Source organism: Monodelphis domestica, chromosome 7, assembly GCF_027887165.1.
Source record: "Monodelphis domestica isolate mMonDom1 chromosome 7, mMonDom1.pri, whole genome shotgun sequence".
Lineage (NCBI taxonomy): Eukaryota > Metazoa > Chordata > Mammalia > Didelphimorphia > Didelphidae > Monodelphis > Monodelphis domestica.
In genome coordinates, this window is record NC_077233.1 from 278,250,476 (window position 1) to 278,277,346 (window position 26,871).

General features: G+C 36.3%; 1 protein-coding gene across 8 annotated transcripts in view; it reads right to left on the reverse strand.

The window, feature by feature from the left end:
• Positions 1–26,871, reverse strand: part of DENND4C (DENN domain containing 4C) — a 124,816-nt gene that overhangs the window by 24,468 nt on the left and 73,477 nt on the right. For 6 of the 8 annotated variants that reach the window (XM_056804462.1, XM_056804458.1, XM_056804460.1 and 3 more), the window contains 11 exons: positions 22,507–22,652; positions 19,824–19,859; positions 19,591–19,721; positions 18,232–18,364; positions 15,720–15,926; positions 11,288–11,416; positions 11,014–11,140; positions 10,619–10,765; positions 7,812–7,937; positions 6,497–6,643; positions 3,038–4,188 (listed from right to left, as the gene is read on the reverse strand). In XM_056804462.1, the coding sequence (XP_056660440.1) occupies positions 3,038–4,188; positions 6,497–6,643; positions 7,812–7,937; positions 10,619–10,765; positions 11,014–11,140; positions 11,288–11,416; positions 15,720–15,926; positions 18,232–18,364; positions 19,591–19,721; positions 19,824–19,859; positions 22,507–22,652 (2,480 nt within the window). The remainder of the gene's footprint in view (positions 1–3,037; positions 4,189–6,496; positions 6,644–7,811; positions 7,938–10,618; positions 10,766–11,013; positions 11,141–11,287; positions 11,417–15,719; positions 15,927–18,231; positions 18,365–19,590; positions 19,722–19,823; positions 19,860–22,506; positions 22,653–26,871) is intronic. The other 2 variants (XM_056804463.1, XM_056804464.1) reach the window with 1 other exon arrangement.

The window sequence follows — 26,871 nt, forward strand, 5'->3', positions numbered from 1 at the left end:
TATAATCATGTTTATCATTATAATTCATGTAAACTGACTCAACTCCTTCAGTTTCCCTCAAGGATTTAATTATTGAAGACAAGGACTCATTTGTTTACAGGGCTGCAGCTACCACAAAACACAAAAGTCTTCCTAATCCTTAATCTCTTGGTTTCCAATCCCAAGGCATTCACTGTCTTAGAACGTTTTAGTCTATCTCTTACATCTACTCTTAATTCCACTACTGTAGCAAACCAGAGCAACTTTAATTTTTAAGGTCTGCAAAAATTTTCCTTCTTCACATTCATTAAACACTTATTCTGTTCTTTTCATGTTCTTCCTTAAACTCTCTCTCTCTCTCTCTCATCAAAATTTCAGCATGGCACAGTATTTAAAGAGCTGCTCTGAAGTGTCCAAAAGATTTAGGATTGAATCTCAGCCACAGACAGTGTCATCCTTGTGACCCTAGGAAAAAGCACTTAATCCACCAAAGCCTCAGTTTTTACATCTATGACAGAGGAATGATGTTTGTTTGTAACTATAACCTCATGGGGTAGTTGGGAGACCAAGAGACAAAACATAATCAAAGCACTTGGTGAATTCAATCAAACAACCAATCTCTACTAGTAACTGTGAAGATGGGATTAACTCTACCCTGCCCATTTTTAGATTTAATCATCAGAAGCTTATACACCCCAATGACACTTGAGTGGGGGAGGTCTTTGACCCACATGTGCATGGGAATTGACTGACTACCCCTAGGCAGTCCTAAGCAAAACTTTAGCTATAATTGGTACATGTAAAACGGAAGTCACAGGAAGTGACGAAAAGGAATGGTCTTTAAAAATGCCAACAACTTCCTGTGGTCTTTTGCCTTGAATTGGATCTTGAAGGAGCTCCAGCTTGGGCCCTCGGACTGTTCTTAGAACTATCCTGTGGATGAGTGAAAAAAGGCTGACTCCTTTCCCGGATTTTCTAAAGGGACTAGTCTCAGGAGAGGCCTCCCCTCTTGAGAGAGGCTTTGTGTCTGAAGCCCTCGCTCATCCCTGGGTCCTCTTCTCAAGGCTGAGGCCTCTCTGGATGAGGACTAATTAGCCCTGCCTGGGTTGAGCCAGGGGTTGGAGAGAAATACATAGTGTGTTAGGTTATATATCTTACCCTATCGTCTCTCTGATTTTCTTACTTTCACTCTTTCTATATTTTATAAATAAATTGCTTAAAAAATCATTTGGAATTAATTAAATTCCTGGCAACCACATTCTGATAAACAGTCCAACCATAATTTTATCCCTTACATAACCCAGAGTTTACATTCTAATCCAGGTGTTAAGTACATATTCAGGAAAGATATAAAGTGAATAAATAAAATTTATACAATGTAAATACAAGATTGTTCAGTAGGGCAGGAACTAGAAGGTGGAGGAATCTGGAAAGGTTTTTATGTAAAAAATGGTGCTTGAGCTGAATCTTAGAGGAAGTGAGGGACAATGTGAGGTAGAGGTAAGGAGGGAGTACATCATAGGCATGTGATAATGGATAGACTGACACAGGAGAAATAGTGTGTCATATATGAAGATCGGAAAGGACTCTGGCTATATCACAGAGAAAGGGAGAATAGTAGCAAACAAAATTGGAAAGATAGGCTGTGGCTGGCTTGTGGAAGACTTCAAAACTCAACAAAGAGTTTAAATTTGATCCTAAAGGCAGTAGGAAGCTATTACAGTTTACTGAGTAGGGGAGCCACAAAGTAGGATCTGTGCTTAAGGAAAACCCGATTGGTAACTGTATGGAGGATGGACTAGACCAGAAAGAAATTGGAGACAAGAGACCAATTAAGAAGCTGTTGCAATAATCTGAGAGATGATGGGGTCCTGAACTAAGGTGAGACTGGATATGAGGTCAGATATGAGAGACACTGGTAGTATAAACAATAAGATTTCCTAACTGACTGCATCTATGGAATGAGAAGTCTAGAATAACGTTACAGTTAGGGACCTGGGAAGGAAGGCAGTGCCTTTGACAGAAACTTTTAAGTCTGGAAGAGGTGGGGTGGGAGAGAGACAAGAAGGTCAGTTTGAGCCATGTTGAAATTAAGAGGTCTCTAAAAAATTCAGCCTAAAATGTCTAATAAGAATTTGGTGATGCAGGATTGAAGCTCTGGAAGAGAGAATAGAGTCAGATTCATATATTTGTTATTATTAAGTACAAAAAATAATCAGGTACTCAATCCTAAAGAGTAAGTATGACACCCCCAAACTGTAAAAAAGTATAATAGTAAGACCAGACAAAATACAGCAATCTACTTTATGTAAAACTTATGCATATAAAAATCCCGAACTTTTTGCTTCTAAGTCTATGAAGAAATCTGATATATCTTAGACCATAATGTCTGTACCTTTGTTAATTCTATACAATGGGATGTTAACTACTTCTCTGGAGCCCACAGAAGTAAAACTCAATAAGCATTTTTCTGTAGAGTCTGAATGCAATGAAAAGAAATCCTTCCCAACTACATTTTCACCATTCAACTCCTAAACCTTGATTTGATGAAGCATAATTTACAGAACTACTCAAAGACTTATAAATGAGTACTTCATTTGGATCAAATGAAAATGTAGATAAAAGTGATCTGAAAACTGCTTTTAAATCTAAGATGAAGAACAGCTAGGTGGCTCAGGGGATAGAGCCAGATCTGAAGACAGGAGGTCTGAGGTCCGAACATTTCCTAGCTGTTTGACCCAGGGTAACCCCCATTGTCTAGCCCTTATTGCTCTTCTGCCTTGGAACCAATACTTAGTATCAATTCTAAGACAGAAGGTAAGGATTTTAAATTAATCATTTTTTAGACCATAAATATAACATCAAATCATTTGCTGCAAATACCCCTTTAAGGAAAGAAACCTTGAAATCTTTGAGAACTTCATTTTATAGAACTATGAAAAGAAAAGCTCCAGTAAATACTTTCATATCTCATTGTTTTTAAAAAGAATTATTATACGGGATCACACAAAACAAAAATTCTGATATGTGGTAATTGTACAATAAAGACCATTCTTACCTCATCATCTGAATAATTATAAGCAGAGGCCACAGCTCCCCACATCTTACTGGCTACTGTAGCCGCTTGTTTCATACCAGACTTCAGAACATCTATCTTGGGTCCAGACAAAATATTATCCAGCTTTATTCCTGACAAAGAAGTGACTACAGAACCTAATGATCCATGCTGTGAAGAACGTACAAGTGCAGACAAGGATGTAGAACGCTCTTTAGGTGTTCGTGAAGGAGTCTGCTGTTTAGAGTGTCCCATAAAAGTTTTTGACCTGGATACTGCAGGAGGGTTCTTGGGCTTCTCAGTTTTTTCTTGGGTTGGAGGACTGTGATCCAAGGGCAGGCTAGACCTTCGCTCTAAAGACGGAGTGAACACACCAGACATACATTCTGTAGATCCTCTGTTTTCTCGTTTGTGCAATTCCATGCTGGAAGACTTGCTTCCCAAAGGACTTTTCAAGTTCATGTAGCTTTCTATCTCGTCTGCTAGATTACGTGCCACAACTGGAGACAATGTCTTCTCTTCAGAGTCAGAATACTTCCCTTCTATACACTCAGTAGCTAACAGAGACAGAGGATCTAACCCAGTCTCAACATCTTCCCTTTCAATTGGTTTGGCTCCACCATAAGAACTATTTCTTTTATTTATTATATCTTTGGATTCTGTTTTTAGGTCTTTGGACTGATTTTCATTCTGTGGTTCTGAAAGTTTATTCTCTGCCATCGTGACCACAGCTATACCTTCATCACCAACAGTGTCTGGCTGTTCTTGCCCTTCTTCCAGCATTCCCAGGCCTGCAGCAGACCCCCAAGCCCCTGCACACACAGAAGTCCTCATGTCCACCAGTGGGCCACCCACACTGTCTAAGCTCTGGTCTTTTTGAACATGAAATGGTGATGTCTTATTATAGGACAATGCTGCAGTAAGGATCTTGGCATCTGCTCCCATCATCATTGCCATTTCACTAGAATTTGAGTCCAAACTGCTCTTCTTCAGCAACATTCCTGCTCGACTTTCAGAGCTAAAACTACAACTCCTTTCTGAAAAATGTTTTTGTCTTTTCTCTCCTTTGTCACTAATTTTCAGATTAGACACCTCAGTGAACACTGTATCTTCAACCAAATCCTGAGCAGAAAATAACATATTTGATGTACTACCTAAAACAGAAAAAACATTGTTAAAATCTTTCCCCAAAATATTCTTAATAGATATTGAGTTAAATGGAGAAATAGGGTACAAGTTTAAGACTGGATCAACTAACACTCCTGGCAAACACATCTATTATTACTTCTTAAACTTTATCAGGAAACCACAAATTTCATATAAAATAAAAATGAACAAAACTTAGTTGAGAATATCAGCATAAGTCTAAAAAACAGACTACCAAAAAGAAAAATGTATTCAAAAGAAATTCTCTTCTTTCAGATATCCCTTCATTTCCATGAAAGTTCAGATTTACAGGAAAACCAAGTAGATATTTCTGCTTTCTCCCTCCAACATATACATATAAGGAATAGCAGGAAAAGGATGGTAACAGTAAATGGAGAAACAACCCAAATTTCAAAATGGAGATAAGGCATCCAGAGATATGACCCAAAGGGATACAGTCTTCCAGTGACAGTGGGAACCGGTTCAAGTTTGGGGAAAGGAGGATGAAATCTTCTATTCTCATTTGAAATCACATTAAACAGAGTAAACTTCATTTGTCTTTGCTTTTCAAGTAACAATTTGGTAAGAACTTTGGTTAAATTCCACCACGGTCAACAATTTTTACATTGTTTCCTAGAAATCTTTTTTGATGAATTAAAAAAAAATACTTTTAGGACTTTAATCTGATACCCCCAACCTGACCTTTCATAGGTACTGAGAAGCCAGAGCATCTCTAAAATACCAATTCAATTTTATCTTATTTAACGCAGGGTCAAAAGTAATATCTACATATTGCCTTCTTCTCCTTCAACAAAATAAATATTCATTAAAATAGTAGGACATGTAAAGACAGGAGAGAGAGAAGAAAATAATGAATTAATGAATGAATTTATTTTCCTTGGACTATTATCTTTTTATTCTTTTGTCAGGTTTTGGTACTAAGAAAGATCCCAGTAACTTTTTTTAGACACTGAATTCAATTAAATGGCCACCTGGGATTTCAAAACTCAAAGTCATTTCTACATTTGCCTATACTTTTTTTTTCACCATTGAAGAAGTACAGAAGCTTCACACAAAAAAATAAGAAAATGGGGAAGTTTACTCTGTATGCAGTCATTAACAAAACAATCTCTACTAGCGATTCTGGAATATCTTGAAAATAGATGCTTTTCTATAGCTGACTATATATATATATGTATATATATATATAGCTGACTGAAATCACAGGACCACAGATTTAGAGAAACTAAGACCCAGGAAGAGTTTAAGTAACTTGCCCAAAATCATACACAAAGTAAGTTGCAAGTCTGGGATTTGAACCTAGTTCCCCCTTCTTCAAATCCATCACTCTTTCCTCTATACTATGATGCCTTCCTATGAATTACTGTCATCCTCAAATAAAGATACAGTCAAGACCCTCACAATTCTCAAATTCAGATGAATATCACGGGGAAGGGTTGATACTAACAGTGTAGTCACCTCATGATTAGTCATTTTCAACTATGAACAATTAGAAGTATGGCTTCCTTGTAGAAATCAGATTGATAACCAAACCAAATGATTCCATTAGAGGGAGATGGTTTGAGCTTCTCTTCTCTTTCTCTAATTTTACATTTTGCCAAAATTACATTTAATTTGGTTCGGACAGGAAGGGGAGGGGTGGAAGAACAGGCCCGACAATCAAGAGGCCTTAATTTTAGTCCTGGCTCTGCCTATCTGTGTGACCTTGGTCTTCATCTTGATTCAGATGCAAAAAGCAATAGGCCTAATGTTGAGTATCAAGCCAGGTACTGTGAGGCACAGAACAAGAGAAAAAAGGAATAAGCCTTGCTCACTAGGGATTTATAATCTAAACAATGTGAAGTCATTAAACAGCAATACTTAACTGTCTACCTGGGCTACCAATTAGCTACCAATTCTGGCAGCACATAAAAGTGAAGAACTATTTTATCACTGAACCTGTTCCAGAAAAAAAAGAGACCCCCCCCCTCCAGGCGTGTCCTCACAAAAGCCTTAGTTTAGTCAGTCTTTATGGTTAGAAACCAAATACTTAAATAAAGAAATAACTTGTTATGCTCTTTATCATGGACAAGCAAATATTCAACATCTCATTCCACTTAACTGATAAACTTGTATTTAGCTTTTTTTCATTGGTTTTTCACCTTAGCAACTTTTCATGATGTTGTTCCATTATGGATTAGAATACTCCCTGTTCTTAAGTACATCAGTTACCACCAATGGGGTAACTTTATATCATTCAGAAGTGTTTTAAGGGCCTGTCCATATGCCAATGCGGTAAACAATGGAGTGACTCACCAGTGCTGCTCTTCCGGCTGCTAATATCAAAAATACCAGAGGGGACTTTCACAATGCTGCTTCCCCATGTGGGTGTTTCTGTAGGATTAAAGGGCTCTGGACTCAGCTGCTGTACCTTTTCCACAAAAGCAGGGACATCAGAAGCTTCTGAAAAGAAATATCAATCAGGAATGACAATAATAAAACCAAATTTTAAGATGTTGACATATTTTCTATTATTTTTGTTCTTGTTTCCCCACATAGGACAAACACTGTCAATCCAGAAATATCTGAATCAACAACAATCATACTGCCGAAAATCCAATCTACTTCATCTCACTAACATTACTCAAATTGAGAATATAAACCAGCTATGGCCTTATTTAGAAGGAACTCTTAAAGGGCTGGATCTTTTTTTTATAGCCTCATTCTAGACTATCTGGAAGCCAGGAGTAGGGTTTGTCAGAGCACAGCTATATACTGAAGGATAAGAAAGATTATAGGCTATCTTCCATCTCTACTTTCTGTCAGGAAATCAGAGTATTTTAAAATCATCCAATTTCTTCTTTGAAGGATAGATGCGTCTAGACTTTACTTAGAAAACCAATTAGGCCATTCTAACCAACAAATAAAGAAGTTGCCCACCTTGTATGATACCTGAGTGAATTCTGACAGTATAGCATAGGATAAAGCAGTGGTGTAAAACTCAAATAGAAAGGAATTATTTTTTTCTTTACATTTTTAAATTTTATTTAGAATATTTTTTCATGGTTACATGATTCATGTTCTTTCCCTTCTCCCTCCCATAGCCAATGAGAAATTCCACTGGGTTTTATGTATCACTGGTCAAAATTGCAATAGAGTGATCATTTAGAGTCCAGATCCCTAATCATATTCCGATCGAACCATGTGATCAAGCAAATGTTTTCCTATTGTGTTATAAAGGAATTCTTGACAGTGAAAAACTATACACCAACTCAATGCTATATTTTAAATTAATTCTGTTAAATATTTTCCAATTTTATATTTCCCCAAATTTACATTTAATCTGGTTCAGATAGCTGGGGGAAAAAAAGAAAACTGGCCTGACAGTCAAGTGACCTGAATTTTAGTCCTAGCTCTGCCTATCTGTGTGACCTTGGTCTGTATCTTGACTCAGACTCTCAAGATGCAAATAGTAATAGGCCTGATGTTGAGCATCAAGTCAGGTACTATTAGGCATAGAACAAGAGACAAAAACGAATAAATAAAAATGAATAAATCCCTTGCTCACTAGGGACTAATAACCTAGCAAGGAAGATAAACAATGTAAAGTCATTAAACAGCAATACTTAACTGTCTATCTGGGCTTTTGCGTTAGCTAACAATTCTTCCTCAACTTGAGCTTTGGGTACATGAAGACTTTCTGTATCATCCTTTATGAGTTCATCCTTTGACCCATACCCTTGATCAGACTGACCACCTGTTAGAACAAAGAGAAACTATATTAGAGACATAGGTACTTATGAACTATCCCCACAAAGTTTTATGTTTTTAAATAAAATTCCATTCATAAGGTATTATAATTATAGTCAAGAAAACAAGATTTAAGGGGTCAAGATTACAGCTTTATAAAACATAGAAAGGTACTTTCAAATGACAATAATAAAGGATAGTGGAAACAGAAAAGTTAAGATCATTATGAAGCTAAAAATATTGACCTTTGAATTTGAAAAGCCAAGTTACTACAGAATACCATGAAGAAATGGAATGGTAGTCAGCATCAAAGATCTTAAAGCAAGATAAAGAGAAGAGAAAGTATACTGCAAAACCCACAGACTCTCACCACCCAGCAAGCATTTTATCAATGTGACTGATAATAAAAGAACTGAGAATGTAATCAAATGTGTTAACTGATCATTTTTCCTCCAAAATTTTAAGAATTATGACTTTAAGAGCATCTGAAAATCAGGCACCTGCCTTGGACTTCTAGAGAATGGTTCTAAGCTAGGGTACCAGTTTTCCAAATGCCCAAAGTATCTATTGATACAACAGAAACATCATAGCCCACGACTATTATAACTATGACTACTGAGAAAACTCATAAACCATCACTTCAAGTAGAGTTAAAAGGTAACTAATGTGGGATGTAAATACTAGTCTTCTATAGCTAGAATACTCCATCCCAGTTGACAGTGATAATTGAGAGGTCAGGGTCCCCATCACAGTTGTTATGCTGCCTTTGCCATGAGGTCTAGAGGAAGGGAAGGAGAAACGTTAACTTATAGGTAACTTAGGTAACAATGTTAAGTGAACTAAACTTATAAAGCAAAAATCAGTTTTGGTCTCTCAGGAACAGAAGCCCATTTTTTCTACTGGTACTATTCAACAACTGTGGTTGCCACCCTAGGAAACAGCTGACACTTAAGGGACTGCAAACAAGTTTACAAGCCTGTCTCTTGTGTTTGCGCACTAAATTTCTTTCTGTCTCTCTTTCTTTCTTCCTTTCTTCCTTCCTTCCTTCCTTCCTTTCTTTCTTTCTTTCTTTCTACCCTCACCTTCTGTCTTGGAGTCAATACTGTGTATTGGCTCCAAGGCAGAAGAGTGGTAAGGGGTAGGCCATGGGGGTCAAGTGACTTGCCCAGGGTCACCCAGCTGGGAAGTGTCTGAGGCCAGATTTGAACCTAGGACCTCCTGTCTCTAGGCCTAGCTCTTAATCCACTGAGCTACCTAGCTGCCCCCTGTTCACTAAATTTCTCAAGCATATAAACATGCTGCTGAGGATATGGGAAGGTAATTTCAAAGGCACAGTAATTTTGCTGACTAAATTAATGGAGCAAATGGCTCATTATAAAATACTAGACAAGCCTGACATATTTCATGCATAATACAGGAACCTCGGTGCTTTTCACACAATGAGCATAAAAGGCACATTATAAACGTTTGCTAAATGAAAAATAGAGGATCCAGTATAAGATGGATCTTCCATCTTAGCCTCTATGAAAAAAGAGATTTTAGTTACTAAAGTATACAAAATATGTTAATAGTAAGCTGGTTTCAAGTATGAAGAGATCCCCATTATATAGATTTCATGGTCAGAAATTAAAATTAAGCCTTAAGTAATAACAATGCAAGTTTATAAACCAGCTCTGAAAATTATTCATGAAATCACTGCTGGCTATCTGGGGAAGATTCTACATAAAATGAAAGAAAGAAAGGGTAAGCTATCTAAGATATAGTTTTCCATTTGGGGCAATGTTTACTATGTAAGTCTAAAACTCCCACTTCCCTCTATTTGTCAGCAAAATTTAACCTAAAAAATGGGAAATTACCTGCAGATGTTAACATTCAAGGGCAGAAATAATGCCCACGTGTATCCATGGCTTCACGTCATACAAGTCTGTCTGCACCCCACACCATGACAGCCAAGGACACATGCAGCACCAAGAAACAGCACAGAGCGAAAAGCAGAGCAACAAAGATCAGAGAGAAGGAGACTCCAGGCCTTGAGACAAGAACATCAGAGGAAGCACAGGAACAAGACTCAGGATTCTCTTTAAGAAAAAGCTCGAGCTATTAACAAAAACATGAGAGAAGAAGAAGGATGTGCGACACACACACACACTGGCACAATATGGTAATTTACATTACACTTCTTTCTCATTTTAATGGACAGAAGATTATCGTTCATGTTATACTTAATACATCTTTGAAGTAACTTGCCACAGCAGGTAATTCCACTATAAAGAGTATATATAACTCGCCTTATCGCCACTATGTCCCCTTCTGTCTCCATGTTTATAACCTCAGTTTTCTGAGGTTACACTTTCTAGATAATTAGGAAATAAATTTCTGAATCATAGCCCAAATTAAAATTCTAATTTGAAATTTCTATCAAAAATACTGCACAATTCCACAGATGTAAATGGACCAGGAAAGCAGTTATAAAAATATCACGTTACCTGCTCTCCAAGAGTAACTTTCCTTTAGGGTACTGATTTAATATCATGAGTTGACAATACTCTAGTTTTCTTTCCATGTGAACATATTACGTGGCATTAAAAAGCATTCATATCGCACAACCTCAGGAAAGGAAAAGCAATGTTTAAAATGCATTGGAAGAGAGTATGTGATGGGTTAGTGAAACCCAGAAGAATTTAGTACCTGTGCTAGAGTGATTATCAATGGAATCAAGCCTGATTAAATCTCTGACGAAGAGTGTGTGCTCCCCATTGTTAGCATCATTAGAACTATCCACGCTACCATGGCTCACCGTGTCCCCATCACTTCCACCTGTGGGATTCCGAGGAGCTAAAGATAAGGGCAACAGCAGCTCAATAATAAATGTACTAATACCTGCAAAACTAAACACAAACAACTCACAACACTTTTAAAGATGTACCAACAAATAATTCTGAATCAATGTAAACGGTGGCAATGTATAACATAACATCCAATTATTAAATATTAGAAAAATTAAATGTTCACCATGCCATACAAAGTAATATATTTCATGGTTCAATGTGGAAGTATATCTTTGATCACAACTAATATATTACCTGATATCTGTGTGGCCTTTTTAAGGGGCTGCCTAAACTGTGCTATGCCACACACCACGTTCCGTACCTTCGTCCATAAGAAGATACCACTGCGATTACTGCTAGGCCATGGGCTCTCCAAAACTACCTGACAACAAAAATTGTTTCATCAGGAAATTCTATAGAACAAAATCATACACGTATTTCAACAAGCACTCTCGAGACTTAAAAACAAAAAGAAAATGCATTTACATTTAATAATATTCTATTTGACCCAAGTCTCAATCTTACTTACCTTATTGTAATAACCATAGGTAATAGCATTTGGTTGTATTTTAGCAATTTTCATTTCAAATAAGACTCGAACTGCTAAAACAGGATGACCCCAAAGTCCGCAGAGTTGCATTACAACACGATAACACACCTAACAAAATTGAAAACATGATATGAATTAGTTTAAAATATTCATACACTTTGCTGAATTTTAAATGACTCAAAATGTACACGGGAAAACATAATAAATCTGTAATGTTTTTCTCTACATGACAAAGCTCCAATATTTTAAAATTTTGCTGACAAATATTGTTAATAAGAACAAACTATTTTGAAAGACTCAAGAACTCTAATCATGAAATGTACAACCTTGAATCCAAGAACTCATGATGAAGAATACCTTCTACTTCCAGAGAGAGGTGATGTATTCAAGAATAAAAGACTGAGACATTTTTTTGATATAATAAATGAAGGAATTTCTTTTGATGTGTCATACCCTTTTAAAAGGGGTTTTGTCTTTTCTTGTTCAAATTGGGGGAGAAGCAAAGGAGAGAAGGTAGATTTTCACAGATTAAAAAAATCCATAGATTCAAATCTAGCCTCAGACATTTAATAAATGAGTGGTCATGGTCATGGTCAAATCACATAACAGATCAGTTTCCTCCAATGTCAAATGGGGATCACAACAGTTCCTACCTCCAAATGTTGTTGTGAGGATCAAATAAGATAATATGGGTAAAGAGCTTAGCACAATGCCCAGTAAGTACATAGTAAGCACTATATAAATCAATTTATAGGATCTGATGTAGAATGAACAACACAGGGTCAAGAAAACTAACTCTCTCTCTCTCTCTCTCTCTCTCTCTCTCTCTCTCTCTCTCTCTCTCTCTCTCTCTCTCTCTCTATATATATATATATATATATATATATATATATATATATATATATATATAGTAAACCTCAAAATTCCTTAGACTTATAAATGTTGGAAATTTCACCATTGGGATATTTCATACTTGGAAAATTTCTTACTGATAGTGTATTGGAATGTGAACCCCATTGGCATGGGAGGTTCCTTCTCTTCCCTTCTTAAGATTACTTTAGGACAGAGACCCTTTGCTGAACAATGGAAAGGACTTTGACCTATGCTTAAGCATAGAACAGGAATTTCTTTGAGTCTTGATTGATTTTAGAATTGATACAATGGAGATACTTGGAATAAATCTCCACCCTATTCAGTCCTAATAGGATTGAGTAAGGGCTGCAGCCTAGATCAAAATTTAATTATTCCAATCTCTACCATACTCAAGTTAACAGGATTTAGAAAGGGCTGTAACAAAGGAGTAAAGATTTAATCATTTGAAAAATATGACCTTCAACAGACATGTGCAAAAGCCAGAAACCTCTGGGCGGTCCTGGCTTAAGCGAGAGCCTCCATTGACAGGGAAATTGATGAAGAGTGATTGGTAGATGTGAGGACTGAGGGGAGGCAACTTGGATGGTGTCCTTAAAGATAGGAGGGTCTGGAGACTCGGGGGAGGAGGATTGAGTTTTTGGTCCGTGTGGTTCCTGGGCTCTGAGGAAGCTTGCTCTGAAGGAAGCTGAAGGTGGGGGCCTCTGAGACTGTTTCTCCATTTTGGACACGTGAGTAATAGGGACTGATCTCTTTTCTTTGCCCCAGCTATCTAAGGGCTTGGGCCTTTTGGCCCAGCCTAAACAGAAGGGGTATTTAAGCCCTATTCCCTTCTCTCCCCTTTCTCTATATATATCTCTAATTCCTTTCTTGCTCCTATTGTAATTAAACTCCAAAAAAGGCTGACGGCTGACTTGAGTTTTTCATTTAGGAATTACATAGCTGATTCCTTGGCGACCTTAAATTAATATATATATCAGTCCTTTAAAGTGATTCCCTTGTAACAATATATATATATATATATACATATATATATATATATATACACACACACACATATATATATATATGTATATGCTACAATAGAAATGGAAATACATACACACATTAAATAAAAAAAGTTAATATTTCACAATTACAAAGAAAAAGCCTGGCTCAAAAGAAGAAAAAAAAAGGTAAGTGCAATTCCCTCCTTTGCAGAGAATGTGATACACTACATATATTTTCAGGTTTTTTTGATGTAATTTTCAGATTTATTTTAAAATTTCATTTGCCATATTGGATGGGTCTCAGGGACAGGGAAAGGGAAGAGTATCTGGAGAAATTTGGATGACATAAAAATACAAAATCTTTGGAAAGCAATCTGATTGTGGTTAAAAAGAGAGACATCTGTAGAACAGATTAGGTACAAAATATCCAAAGAAGACAGAATAAGTAACCTAGTTTTTGATATATGCAAAGTTTCCAGCTATTGGGATAAAGGCTCACTAGTGGATAAAAACTTCTGGAAAAACTAGACCATAGTCTGACAGAAATTTAGTTAATACTAATATCATGTACCAAAATAAGTTCCAAATGGATATGTGATACAGAAAGTCAAATCATAAACATACTGCAGTAACAAATAAAAAAAAAATCTTACCAAACAATGGACATGGTTATAGGCATTTTGGTAATTAAACAGAGTATATGACAAATGGCAAAACAGCCCCTGTCCTAAAGGAATTCAGTCTAATGGTGCAGACAAATACAAACAACTATGTATAAACTCATAGACATACATGCCAGGAGCCATCAAGACCACGCTGTTTGACACGGTACATATGGAAACCGGGGACTGCAAAGCAATCTCCAGGAAGGATGGAAACACCCACTGAAACCCCCCTAAGTGACCTTCATTATTGATATCCCCTTATTATTGGAATTGCTATGATTATTATTCTTACTTAGCTCCAGGAACGATACATGAGAGCAACATGCTTGCAGGGTTAACAGAGATGTCCCACTCTGTCCCCCTAGGATATTACCAGGAGAGCCCACTTACAAAATTAAACCTAAGGATTCTTATATGCCCACTTAGTTAGGACCCTCTTGTCTAGGCATAAAAACTTCTGACAAATCTGTGCTCTGAATTCCCCAACCTATATCTGGGTCATCTTGATTCTACTCTCTGATCCTGCACGTAGCAACAATGTTTTGTTGACTATCTCCCTAGGCTTCCTGTCTGTTGTTAGGTTCTATGGACTGTGTGCCAAATAGATGTGTGATCATAAGGGTATATAAAATAAAGCCAGGCCTCAGCCAAGGTGGAGCAGTTTATTCTGTGAAACCAGTGCTGCGGGTTGAATGTGAAAGCTGTGTCCCATCCATCATTCCACCGACACTGTCCCACCTCCAAGACCCCATCCCCTGTGGGAGGCTGGCCCACCCCACAGCACTTACATACACACAAAATTTATACATAGTTATTTGCATGTAGTCTCCCCATTTTATACACATACCCACTCAGAGCAAGGTCCCTTACCGAAGGTTCTGCTTTCCAACCTAATGTGTTCTCTCCCCTCCACCAAGAGTATAGAACATAAAGAAAATGGTTATTTCTCATACTTGGGGTTCAGGACAAGAATATATAACCATGGAAGAAGATTGTAAGGAGTAGATATCATATAGATCTGCCTTTTTTAAACATTAAAAAAAATCTATCTTTCTCAGGTCAGTCAATGGAATATAACAGAGAGATTTCAGAACTTATGGTCAGAAGAACCTTGTTTTTTCTTGTTTCTTCCACCTGCCTCAGCACTCTTTCTCATTATTTTTTGCTGGACCAGATTCCATGCTCTGCCTCCTAACATGGATGTCTTTAAAGTCTGTGCCATTCTTTCTTCTCTCTGGACTCTCACTTGGTGATATCATCTTCTAAGGGTTCAATTATAATTTTTATGCAAACTTCCAAATCTAATTATTTGGTCTTTGTATCTACATTCAAATCTGTTTCCATGTCATAAGCATAGAGTCATCTTCACTTGGATAGTCATCTCAAAGTCAACATGTACAAAACGGAACTGAAAATTGGCTCCCCAAATTTGCCCCTTCTTTAAAAACTTTCCTTACTGTTCTTTTGGGTACCATTATCCTTCCAGCAATCCCTAAGCTCACTTATCTCAACTGGTCAAAGGAGGACCAAACAAATGAAAAAAAGAGGATTGTAACATAATAAATCAGAATGGAATGGAAAAAAATAAGCTACCCACCTTGTCTGGTATAAAATGGTCTTCATCCTTGGCCAAAAGGGGGAAAAAATGGGTTTTTTTAACTTTATTACCAATAGATCATTATAGAGAATGGTGGGTTGGTTTGTGTTTAAGTGTGAAAAAAAATTTTGTAAATGAACCAAAAATTGTCCTAATTGAAATAATTCTTATAATTCCAAGCTATTTGGGAGATGTTAAAGCTATTTGCAAATCTATAATTTTCTTAACAGTAAAAATTAAATCCATTTAAAAATCAGTAATTTGTAAAGTATAAGATTTCTTGTACTTACCTCATCCAGAGGATCCACATCTAATTTCCTCATCTTAATAAGTACATCATATGCTTGCTGCAATGCTCTAACCTTAGGATGAGAAACTCTAACGTAAGCCGGCAAACAAATGAACCATAAACTGTAACAATGACTGAATAGGCATTTAGCCCACTGTGGTGGGTTTGTATAATATCTCTTGGCCAATTTATGAGCCGTTTTTATCTCCTAGAAAAAAAAATTAAAGGAAATTATAGCCAATACATCATAAATTTGAAAAGGAAATATGTACAAAGAATTCCACTCTAAAATTAATGCCTAAAACACTAACTAAGCCCTTCTGAGATCTATAAAGATTTAGAACAGCAACTCATTTTTGGAAAGAGATAGAATCTTGGCATTTAAAACAACTCCTTGGAGGAATTAAGAAATTAATCTTAACCACTATTGAACAATATGTCCAAGTAGAGACCTTTGAGGGCTATACTACTTACACATACCTTTAGAATTTCTTAAAATAAAAAATTCAAAAACAAGTATCTCATTATCCTGTGGTATCTTCATTGGTTATAAGAGATAATACATTCTTTAAATTGCCTAATTTAACTCTACTGAATCAATGTATTCAATTCAACAAACATTAAACATCTACCATTTATGCTTTGTGCTAGGTTTACAAGATGAAAAAAAAATGACAATATCTTGAAAGGGTTTACATTCTAATAGGAAGGAATAATATTAACACAAAAAAAAAGATAATAAAAAAGCAAAAGGTTCTTTCAGTTTCTAATTCCTATTGTCCTATGATAATTTCAAAGGAAAATACAAAATGATTTGCTAAGGAAATTTTAAGAAGATGAGATTACTATCATCTAGGAGCAGAGGCAAGGGGATACAGAGAAGGCTAAACAGAAGTGTCACCTAAGCTAGGACTCGAAAGAAGCAAAGGATTTCAAAGTATGTGGCAAATGTGTAGGGAATGTGCTACCAGTGTGGAGGTCTGTTTCAGTAATGGCGGAAGTGTAAGAAGCCTTGGAAATGAATTGAATTAGGTTGAAACAATAAGAGAGATTAAAATGACTCTGATATTCTGAGCCTAGAAGCATAGTAGGGTCATCTTTAGGAATAAGTAAGCTGGGAGGAGTTACATATTTTGAAGGCCATGTTGAGTTCAATTTTGGACATGCTGAGTTTGAAGTGCATAGGACAGGTAGGCAACTAAACACATAGAATGAAACTAGAGCTCAATGAAGAAATTGAGGCTGTACTTAAAGTCCCAGAACCTTCTAATATAGTCATCTTAATGATGAGTACCAAGAAAGAGAACCATATTTTCTATTCATAACTAAGCATAACAGACTTGCTGTTAAACAACTGGACTCAATTTGCCAAAATGTATTCCAGTTTAATATTTGAATATTCTGATATATCTAGTTTCCAAGAATTCTCAACGAGCATATATATTTGAGGATTTATATTAAGCAAAGATGTAGGTTTAAAATTATATTCAACGGTATTCCATGTGAACTGAACAACCTCCAGGAACTGATGCAGAGTAAAAGGAGCCAAACCAAGAGAACAATATACACAGAGACTGATATACTTTAGTACAATCGAATGTAATGGACTTTCTACTAGCAGCAATGACCCAGGACAATTCTGAGGGACTTATTATGAGAAAGAATGTTATCCACATCCAGAGAAAGAACGGTGGGAGTGGAAACACAGAAGAAAAACAACTGCTTGATCACATGGGTCGATGGGGATATGATTAGGGATATAGACTCTAAATGTTCACCCTGGTGTAAATATCAATAATATGGAAATAGGTCTTGATCAATGACACATGTAAAACCCAGTGGAATTGCATGTCAGCTATGGGAGGGGGTTGGAGAAGGGGAGGGAAAGAATCTTGTAACCATGGAAAAATATTCTAAAATCAACTAATTAAATAAAAAATTCCAAATAAATAAATAACTAAAATTATATTCAAGGTCTAATAAAAGTCAATAGTGATAAAAGAATGGAAACTCAGTAATTCTCCCCCTGCCCCCAAAAGAATATAGGTTTCTGAATGTAGGGAATGAGTTTTGTTTTTTTTTAATAATTATTTAAATCTCCCATACTTAGTAAACATAGTAAATTCCCAAATTTAGCATTTGGTAAACACTTAAACAAAATGCTGAATTGACTATTTATTGATATAATTCATGTACAGTAAAATACATGAATTTGTTGTTTTTTAGACATACACACACATTTTTATGTTTTTCTGCTTTATTTTTTATTTTTTTTAAAACCCTTACCTTCCATCTTAGAATTAATACTGTGTATTGTTTCTAAGGCAGAAGAATAAGGTAGGCAATGGGGGTCAAGTGACTTGCCCAGGGTCACTCAGCTAGGAAATGTCTGAGGCCAGATTTGAACCCAGGACCTCCCATCTCTGGGCCTGGCTTTCAATCTACTGAGCCACCCAGCTGCCCTCCATTTTTATGTTTTTAAAAAAACACACATCATGTCAAAATTAACGTACCTGTTTAGTCCTTTTAGCCATGAGGGCTGGACTATTTGAAATGTTGTTTCCTGCAGGATGTCTGTTGAAAGGAATTTTCAATGCCTGTGGTCTATCAAAAAGCTTAAGGTCCAGTCTTGGAAAGTATTTGTAGCTTAAGAGAGAAGAGAATAGTATTACTTTAAATGAGTTTTTTCCCCTCTTTGGTTATAAAAATTAGGTTTTTTTCTTATCTTCCAAAACTTCAATTCTATCTACGTATTTGATAAATTTTGTTCCTTGAAAATTCATGACAAAGAGAAATTAAAAACAAAACAACAAAAAAACCCAAAACCCTTAACTTCTGTCTTAGAAACAATACTGTATATTGGTTCCAAGGCGGAGCAGTGAGGTGTAGGCAATGGAGGTCAAGTGACGTGCCCAGGGTCACATTGCCAGCAAGGGTTTGAGGCCAGATTTGAATCTAGGACCTTTTCTCTCTAGGTCTGGTTCTCAATTCATTGAACAGCCTAGTTGTCCCCAAGAAATTAATTTTTCAAAACCTGAACTATATACCAACTTATTTAAAAACAGAAAATAAAAACCTAGGTCATTACAGAGATCACATTCTGATACCTTATTTGACAGATGGCACACTTTATTCAAGGTCATAATGTATATAACTGAAACTCTAACTTGTAAGCCAGAGTTAACACAGCATTTAGAAATCGTATTAAATACTCAATAAATATTTACTATAGACATCAAATTCTAGTTTTAATTGTACTGTGATGGAAAAATATAAATGTTAAATATCAAATGCCATAATACATTATTCTTTTTTTCTCCCTGCTTGTCAAAAAATTAGTTAAAGACACACTTGAAATAATGAACAGCTTCTTCTTCTAAAACCCTTACCTTCTACCTTGGAGTCAATACTATGTATCAGTTCCAAGGCAGAAGAGTGGTATGGGCTAGGCAATGGGCTCAAGTGACTTGCCCAGGGTCACATAGCCAGGAAGTGTCTGAGTCCAGATTTGGACTCATCCAGATTTGGACTCAGGACTTCCTGTCTCTAGGCCTGGCTCTCAATCCAGTGAACTATCTCGCTGCCCACAGAACAGCTTCTTTTAACAATGTTTTCTCTAACTACTTAGTGTATATAAAAAGCATATTGACCACACAACCTATATAGTATTTTAAGGTTTATAAAACAAGTCTACAAAAACTAAAGTTATTACAGATATTTAAACTTATATCCAGATTTTTTGTTAGAAGGTGATTTTTTACATTAAGGGAACCAAGAAAGTTATGTTTAAATTACTTTCAACTCTTATCTCCTCATTTCTTATTCTAGAGAGTCAATGAATTGTTCTGCTTTCTCCTGGCTCTGCAAATTACCTATATTTAGGCAGCAGGTCTTGTCCATCATTAGGAGGTGGTTCTGGTGGCATTATTAATACTGTATGTTCACTCTTTTGGGAATCATCTAGCTCTATCAATCTGGTATCTTCTGCTGAGTCTAAATCAACCTGGGGGGGAAAAAAACCCACAACCCACAAGTAATTTGTATAATGCTTAATCCTGGAATGTCAATATAGGCTTCACTGTTACAAAAAATTAAAAAAAAATACCTTATCTGTTTTTTCAGTGCCTTTATCAGGAAATAGCTACAAAGAAAAAATAAAATCAGATTATTTAATTTCTTAACAGTTTCCTCACATTTTTCTTTTTTATAATCAAAGTTGACACCGAATGAAAATCTGGTATCTTAATTTAATCTACTTCAATAAATTAATGGCTCTGAAAAGATTTGTAAGATGATGAAATAAGGATAAATAGCAAGAAATGACCAAATATATAAAGAAAAAAAATGGCGAGGGTAACAATTTATTTATCAATTATTTATCATTTATTTTCTCTCTCCTGATTGACTATTTAAAATAAAAACAGAAATGCTAGCAAATACCTCTAACATGTTAAATAGCAAGAAGCAGTTTCAAGTCTAATCTCAGTGAATCGTTTCCAGTATGTTAGCTCTTCATTTGAAATGAATGTCTTTTACCACATTAAGGAAAGGTTCTTTTATTCCTATGGTATTTAAAACCATTTTTAACATAAGTGAATAATGAATTTTTGTCAAAGGCTTTTTCGGAGTCTACTGATAATGCCCATGTAATTTTAAAGACTCATTAATGTTATTAATTACACTATTAATAGGCTCCTTCATGCTGAACTCTCACTGCATTCTTGATACAAATCTAATTGGGCCATACTGAATATATTTTACATATACTACTGCATTCACTTAGCTAATCCCCGTCTTTTCCTTTCTAACCACAGGATCCTATGTTTCATCTTATTAGATATAACCTATCATTCTAATCTGTCAAGATCTTTTTGGCTCCTAACTTTATCATCCAATATATTTGTTAGCTCTCCCATTTTTGTGTCTTCTACCAAGAATGCTAAACATACCATCTCCACTTGTGTCTATTAAACAGTACACCACCAGACAGGTCTTTGGGTACCTTCACTAGACTTTCCTTCACAAGGAGACTTTGAGATTTAAATGACTATTTTTTGGTTATAGTTATTCATCTAGTTCTGAATGCATCTAAATATATCATCTTCTAGACCATTAATTACTCCATCATTATCACAAGAAATAATATGAAAGACTTTGCTGAATGAATGCTCTGCTACAATTTTGATAAACAATGCCCTATGACTACAAGCCACAAAATATCATGCTCTAAGATGAATCAAAATGACAGGTGACACACAGAGCAATCAATCAGTACACGGTCCTTGCCATAAACAAAACGGATTCTTTTAGGTCATTAAAGACTAGAACAATCCAATGTTGCATTAGTATCAATGAAATATTTTTAAAAATAAAAAGTAGACTCTAATACACAAGGTAAATCCCTCTATGGAGGATCTATAGACAGATATGATCAAGAAATGCACAAGATGAACTGAAGACTGGCTCTAAATCTTCTGTGGTAGAAAAAATCCATTTAAATTCAGGCACAGGTCCTCTGAGGTCTTCAAGTATTGGAGAACACATGAATGAGGTGAGTAGTTTTCAACAATTCAGGTCCATAATACCAGATTTTTTTCCATCATATTAAAAGAGAAAACTTCATCTCACTGTTACACAGGACACTATCATTTATCTTTTTTAAATGTTTCTTTACAGACAAGAACAAGGTTAAGCAAAAGGACATCCTAGCTTCCTAATAATAATTTCCTTCATTATTCTATCCCACATTTTGTAATGCTAGTTATATATGTACACATAAATATATAATTGCTACAATCTCAATCCAATTATTTGTGAAAATATTAATTTTGTAGGAAGTAAAACATGTGGATAGTTTTAGCTAGCATCTGAAAATTCCTAACAGTACTGGAAGAAAAGAAGAAAATTATGTGAACTACCTAAAATACACCAAGTACTACAGGTACAAAGATAAAACCACATAAGTTTAGAATATTTATTATGTGATATTCTAAAACTTCATATAGACATAAAAATTTTTTTGAGATCCATTTAAATGAAGGGTTAATGCACTAATAAAAACAATGAACATGAAGTAAAAAAAAATTATTGTAGTTGAGGGCAATTTCCCCTTCCCTTGAGGAATATGCACTTTAGGTTTTAAAGTTAAAAATATTTCCAAACATCAAGACAAAAGGGATACAAAAAGTCATTATGGCCAACTCATAGAAAATGAAACCATATGGGGCTTTTGAGCTCTTTAAACAAATGATTAACTTCTCCCAAATAACGATTACTACTTAAATGTCTAGCTCATTAATGAAAAAAAAACAATATTAAGAGAAAGGCCCTTTAAAATGTTTTTTTTTACTGGTATAATGAAAATAGAACCAAACATTTACTACTAAAATAAATTAGAATTATACCAGTAGAAGAAACACAATACTCTAGGGATAGAAGATTTAACACAATAAGGGACAACGAATGGTGAAGATGATTTCTTACAATGGATTCTAAAGAGAGAAAAAAAAAACAAATTTAGTCATAGTAAAACAAAATCCCCAAGTATTACATATATTGTTAGGCATAGTTCATCTCTTGGGTGGTTTTGCTGCATTTTATTTTCTTTTTTTAAATTGTTGCTACAAGGCTAGCTCAGTTAGTAGGAGGAATGGATATAATTAGAAATTTAAAGTGTATGACAAGGAAAACATATCAATTAAAATGATATTGTTAAAAGTCTCAGTTATGGCATATATTATATTTGGATATCATTTTATTTAAAAATGGCACATGAAAATACTTTTTACCTTTTCTATGCAGTCATCAAAAAATGCTAATCCTGTGTCTTTATCACTTACAAAGCTGCACTCTTCAATGAAACGTATAAATATCTGGGTTTTAGTTAAGAGAGTGTAGAATTTCATATATGCACGATCTCGGCTTTTTAAAAATCCTGGGGAAAAAAAAGAACAATCATATTATGCATTATAAAATCTAATTGTGAGATTAGATATGCTATGCCAAGTACTATTTTTAATATTTACCTACATTTTACTCACTAGTTTATTTATACTATAGGATTGCAAAATATATGGAATCTACAAAAGGCAACTTTTAAAAAGTCTTGCTATTATTCTTTTATTTTTATTTTTTAAAAAAATTTACCCTTCATCTTAGGATCTAAACTACGTATTGGTTCCAAAGGCAGAAGAGTGGAGGCGGAGTCAAGATGGCAGCATAGAGGCAGCGAAAGTTCAGATCTCTGAAAACCCTTCCTTACAGATTACAAACTAAATGCTCCTAGGGGACTGAAAATCAAACCTAACAACAGGACAGAGCCAAGGAATCCTCCTGCTGGACTCAACTTAAAAGGAACGCTCCCCTAAAGCCTGAATACGAGAACATTTGAATTTAAGGGGAAGGAAGAAGGAAAGTGCCAGGGCCCCTCTCCCACCTAGAGCACTGGGTCTCCAGGGGTAGCTGGAACCTCTGGGTAGGCAAGGGTGCTGGTGTGGAGGGAGTACCGTGCGGGCAAAGCTGTGCCAGACTCAGAGCTTCGAACACAGGCGATGGGGAAGCAGTTGGAGAAGAAGTGCAGAGCAGGCAGCCTAGTTGCAGCAACAGAGACACTCTATATTGCACCCCCCCTTCCCAAGGCTTTGGCCTCAGGGCGCATCCAGCTCTGCAACTCAGCTGGGCATAATCTCATTAAAGCCTTCAAAGGGCCCAGAACCTCAAGCTTTAACACCCCTTCCCCACAGACTGTTCTGAGAGATTTGCTGACTAAGCTCCAAGGCTGAAGGCTGACAGAAAAGCCCCAAAACAGACATCCAACACAAAATGAGAGGAGCAAAAGCGCAGGCAACTACAGGAAGTAAAGAAGGGGTAAATATGAGCAAACAACAGAAAAAGAAAAAAGAAATTGCAATTGAAAACTTCTATACAGGCAATGAACAAAGAGCAAATAAAACAGAGAAGGATGAAGGAACAGCAAGCAAAAAAACAGAAACTCCAGTGAATTGGATACAGGCTTTGGAAGAACTCAAAATACAATTCAAAACACAATTAAGATAGGCTGAAGACAACTGGGAAAAGAACTTAAAAAGCAAGATACAGAAAACAGTGTCTTGAAAGCCAAAATTAATCAGCTTGAAAATGAAGCAAAGGAGATGAAAGATCAGAAGAAGGATGGACCAAAAAGCCAGGGATGAAATCCAGTCTTTAAAAACCAGAACAACAATCAGAAGCAAGCAACTTTACAAGAGAGCAGGACACTATAAAACAAAATCAAAAGAATGAAAAAATTGAAGAAAATATGAAGCACCTCATTCACAAAACAGAAGATTTAGAAAATCATTCCAGGAGAAAAAACTTAAGAATCATTGGTCTACCAGAAGACCATGACAAAAGAAAAAGCCTGGACATCATACTACAGGAAATTATCTGAGAAAACTGCCCCAATATTCTAGAACAAGAGTGAAAAGTGGAGATTGAAAGAATCCACAGATCACCTCCTGTACTCAATCCCCAACTGAAAACACCCAGGAATGTTATAGCCAAATTAAAAAACTATCAGACCAAGGAAAAAATATTACAGGATGCTAAAAAGAAGTCATTCAGATACCATGGAATTACAGTGAGGATAACACAGGATCTGGCTGCATCTACACTGAAGAACCGAAAAGCATGGAATATGATATTCTGGGAAGCAAGGGAACTAGGTCTACAACCAAGAATCAACTACCCAGAAAAACTGACTATATTCTTACAGGGGAAAGTATGGTCATTTAACAAAATAGAAGAATTCAAAGCATTTGTAAAGAAAAGACCAGACCTGAACACAAAATTTGATGCCCAAACACAGAACTCAAGAGAATCATCAAAAGGTAATTAGGAAAAAAGAAAAACAAAACAAACAACCCCCCCTTTTTTTTAAAGAGACCTAATAAATTAAAATGATATGTATCCCTATAAGAAAAGAGGTCATCGGTAAGTCTTAAAAATTATTATCGGAGGTGGAGTCAAGATGGCAGCTTAGCAAGCAGCAAAAGTTCAGACCTCGAGGAAGACCCTTCCTTACTGATACAGACTGAATGCTCCTAGGGCACTGAAATTCAATCTGAACAATAGGACAGAAGTGGGGAAACCTCCTTCTGGACTCAAATCAAAAGGTACCACCCCCCAAAAGCCGGAATCCGAGAATACTCAGGGCAAGGGGAAGGCAGAGTGAAGGTCCCAGGACCCCTCCCCCACAACCCAGAGGGCTGAGCCCAGCAGCAGCAGGAACCTCTGAGCGGGCAAAGGTCCTGGTTGGCAGGGTCTACCTTGTGAGCAGCAGGGCGCTGGGCTCGGAGCATCCAGCTTGGACAGAGGGGAAGAAGCCAGGGAGAAACAGGTGGTGGCTGGGTCCCTCCATAGGGCTCCAGTTTCACCCTTGCCTCGGGCACATCCAGACCAATCCAGTTGAACTAATCCCATCAGAACTCCTCAGAGTTTAGGGAGGCGGGCAAAGGCACTTAAGGACAGCAGAGAAGCAGCTGAAGAGAATTGGAGAAAGCCTGGGCGGCCCAGCCTTCCAGGAATCTTCAGAGCCTCAGTGCTTCATACCACATACAGCCCAACCCAATTGAACTCAATCCAATCAAAAGCCTCCAGAGGACAGGGAAGCTAACATTCCTCCCCTAGAGACTGTACCAAGAGATCTGACAAAGCTCCAAGAGGGGAGACTGACAGCCCCCAAACCAAAACAAAATGAGAGGAGCAAGAGCACAGCCAAAAAAGGGGAGCAAAGAAGGGATAAACTCGAGCAAACAACAGAAAAAGAAGAAAGAAATTACAATAGACAGCTTCTGCACAGGTAATGAGCAAAGAGCGAATGAAACACAGGGGGAGGACCCAGCAAAGGAAAAATCAGAAATCCCAGCGAATTGGATACAGGCTTTGGAAGAACTCAAAATGCAATTCAAAACACAATTAAGAGAGGCTGAAGACAATTGGGAAAAGAACTTAAAAACTAAGATAAGTCATCTGGAAACAGAAAATAGTGTCTTGAAAGCCAAAATCAACCAGCTGGAAAATGAGGCAAAGGAGATAAAAGATGAGGCAAAGCAGATGAAAGATGAGGTGAAGAAGATTAAAGATGACCTCCAAAGAAAATCCGACCAAAAGGAAAAGGACGACCAAAAAACTAAGGATGAAATCCAGTCTTTAAGAACCAGAATACAACAACTTGAATCGAGCAACCTCACAAGGCAACAAGACACTATAAAACAAAACCAAAAGAATGAAAAAATTGAGGAAAATATGAAGCATCTCATTCACAAAACAGAGGATTTAGAAAATCGTTGAAGGAGAGACAATTTAAGAATTATTGGCCTACCAGAAGACCATGACAAAAGAAAAAACCTGGACATTATATTACAGGAAATTATTAAAGAAAACTGCCTTGAAATCCTTGAACAAGAGGGAAAAGTGGAGATTGATAGAATCCACAGATCACCTCCTGTACCTAATCCCCAAATGACAACACCCAGGAATGTTATAGCCAAATTCAAGAACTATCAGACCAAAGAAAAGATATTACAAGCTACCAAGAAGAAGTCATTCAGATACCAAGGAACCACAGTGAGGATAACTCAGGATCTGGCTGCATCCACACTGAAACAAAGAAAGGCATGGAATACGATATTCCAGAAAGCAAGGGAACTAGGTCTACAACCAAGAATCAACTACCCAGCAAAACTGACTATATTCTTACAGGGGAAAGTATGGTCATTCAAAAAAATATAAGAATTTCAAGAATTCATAAAGAAAAGACCAGACCTGAACACAAAATGTGATGTCCAAGCACAGAACTCAAGAGAATCATCAAAAGGTAATTTAAAAAGAGGGGAAAAAAGAAAAACAAAAACAAAAAATTTTTTTAAGAGACTCAATAAGTTAAAATGATATGTATCCCTATAAGAAAAGACGTCATTGGTAACTCTTAAAAACTGTTGTTATTAGCTGGGAAGCAAAAAGAAGTATACTTAGAGGGAACAGCAACAAACTGTATAGGATGAAAGGATAAGACATAAATAGGTATATAGATATGTGAATGCAAAAATACATACACATGAGTATGAATATATATATATAACTAGAGCTTAAAAAATAGGTTAATATTAAAAGAA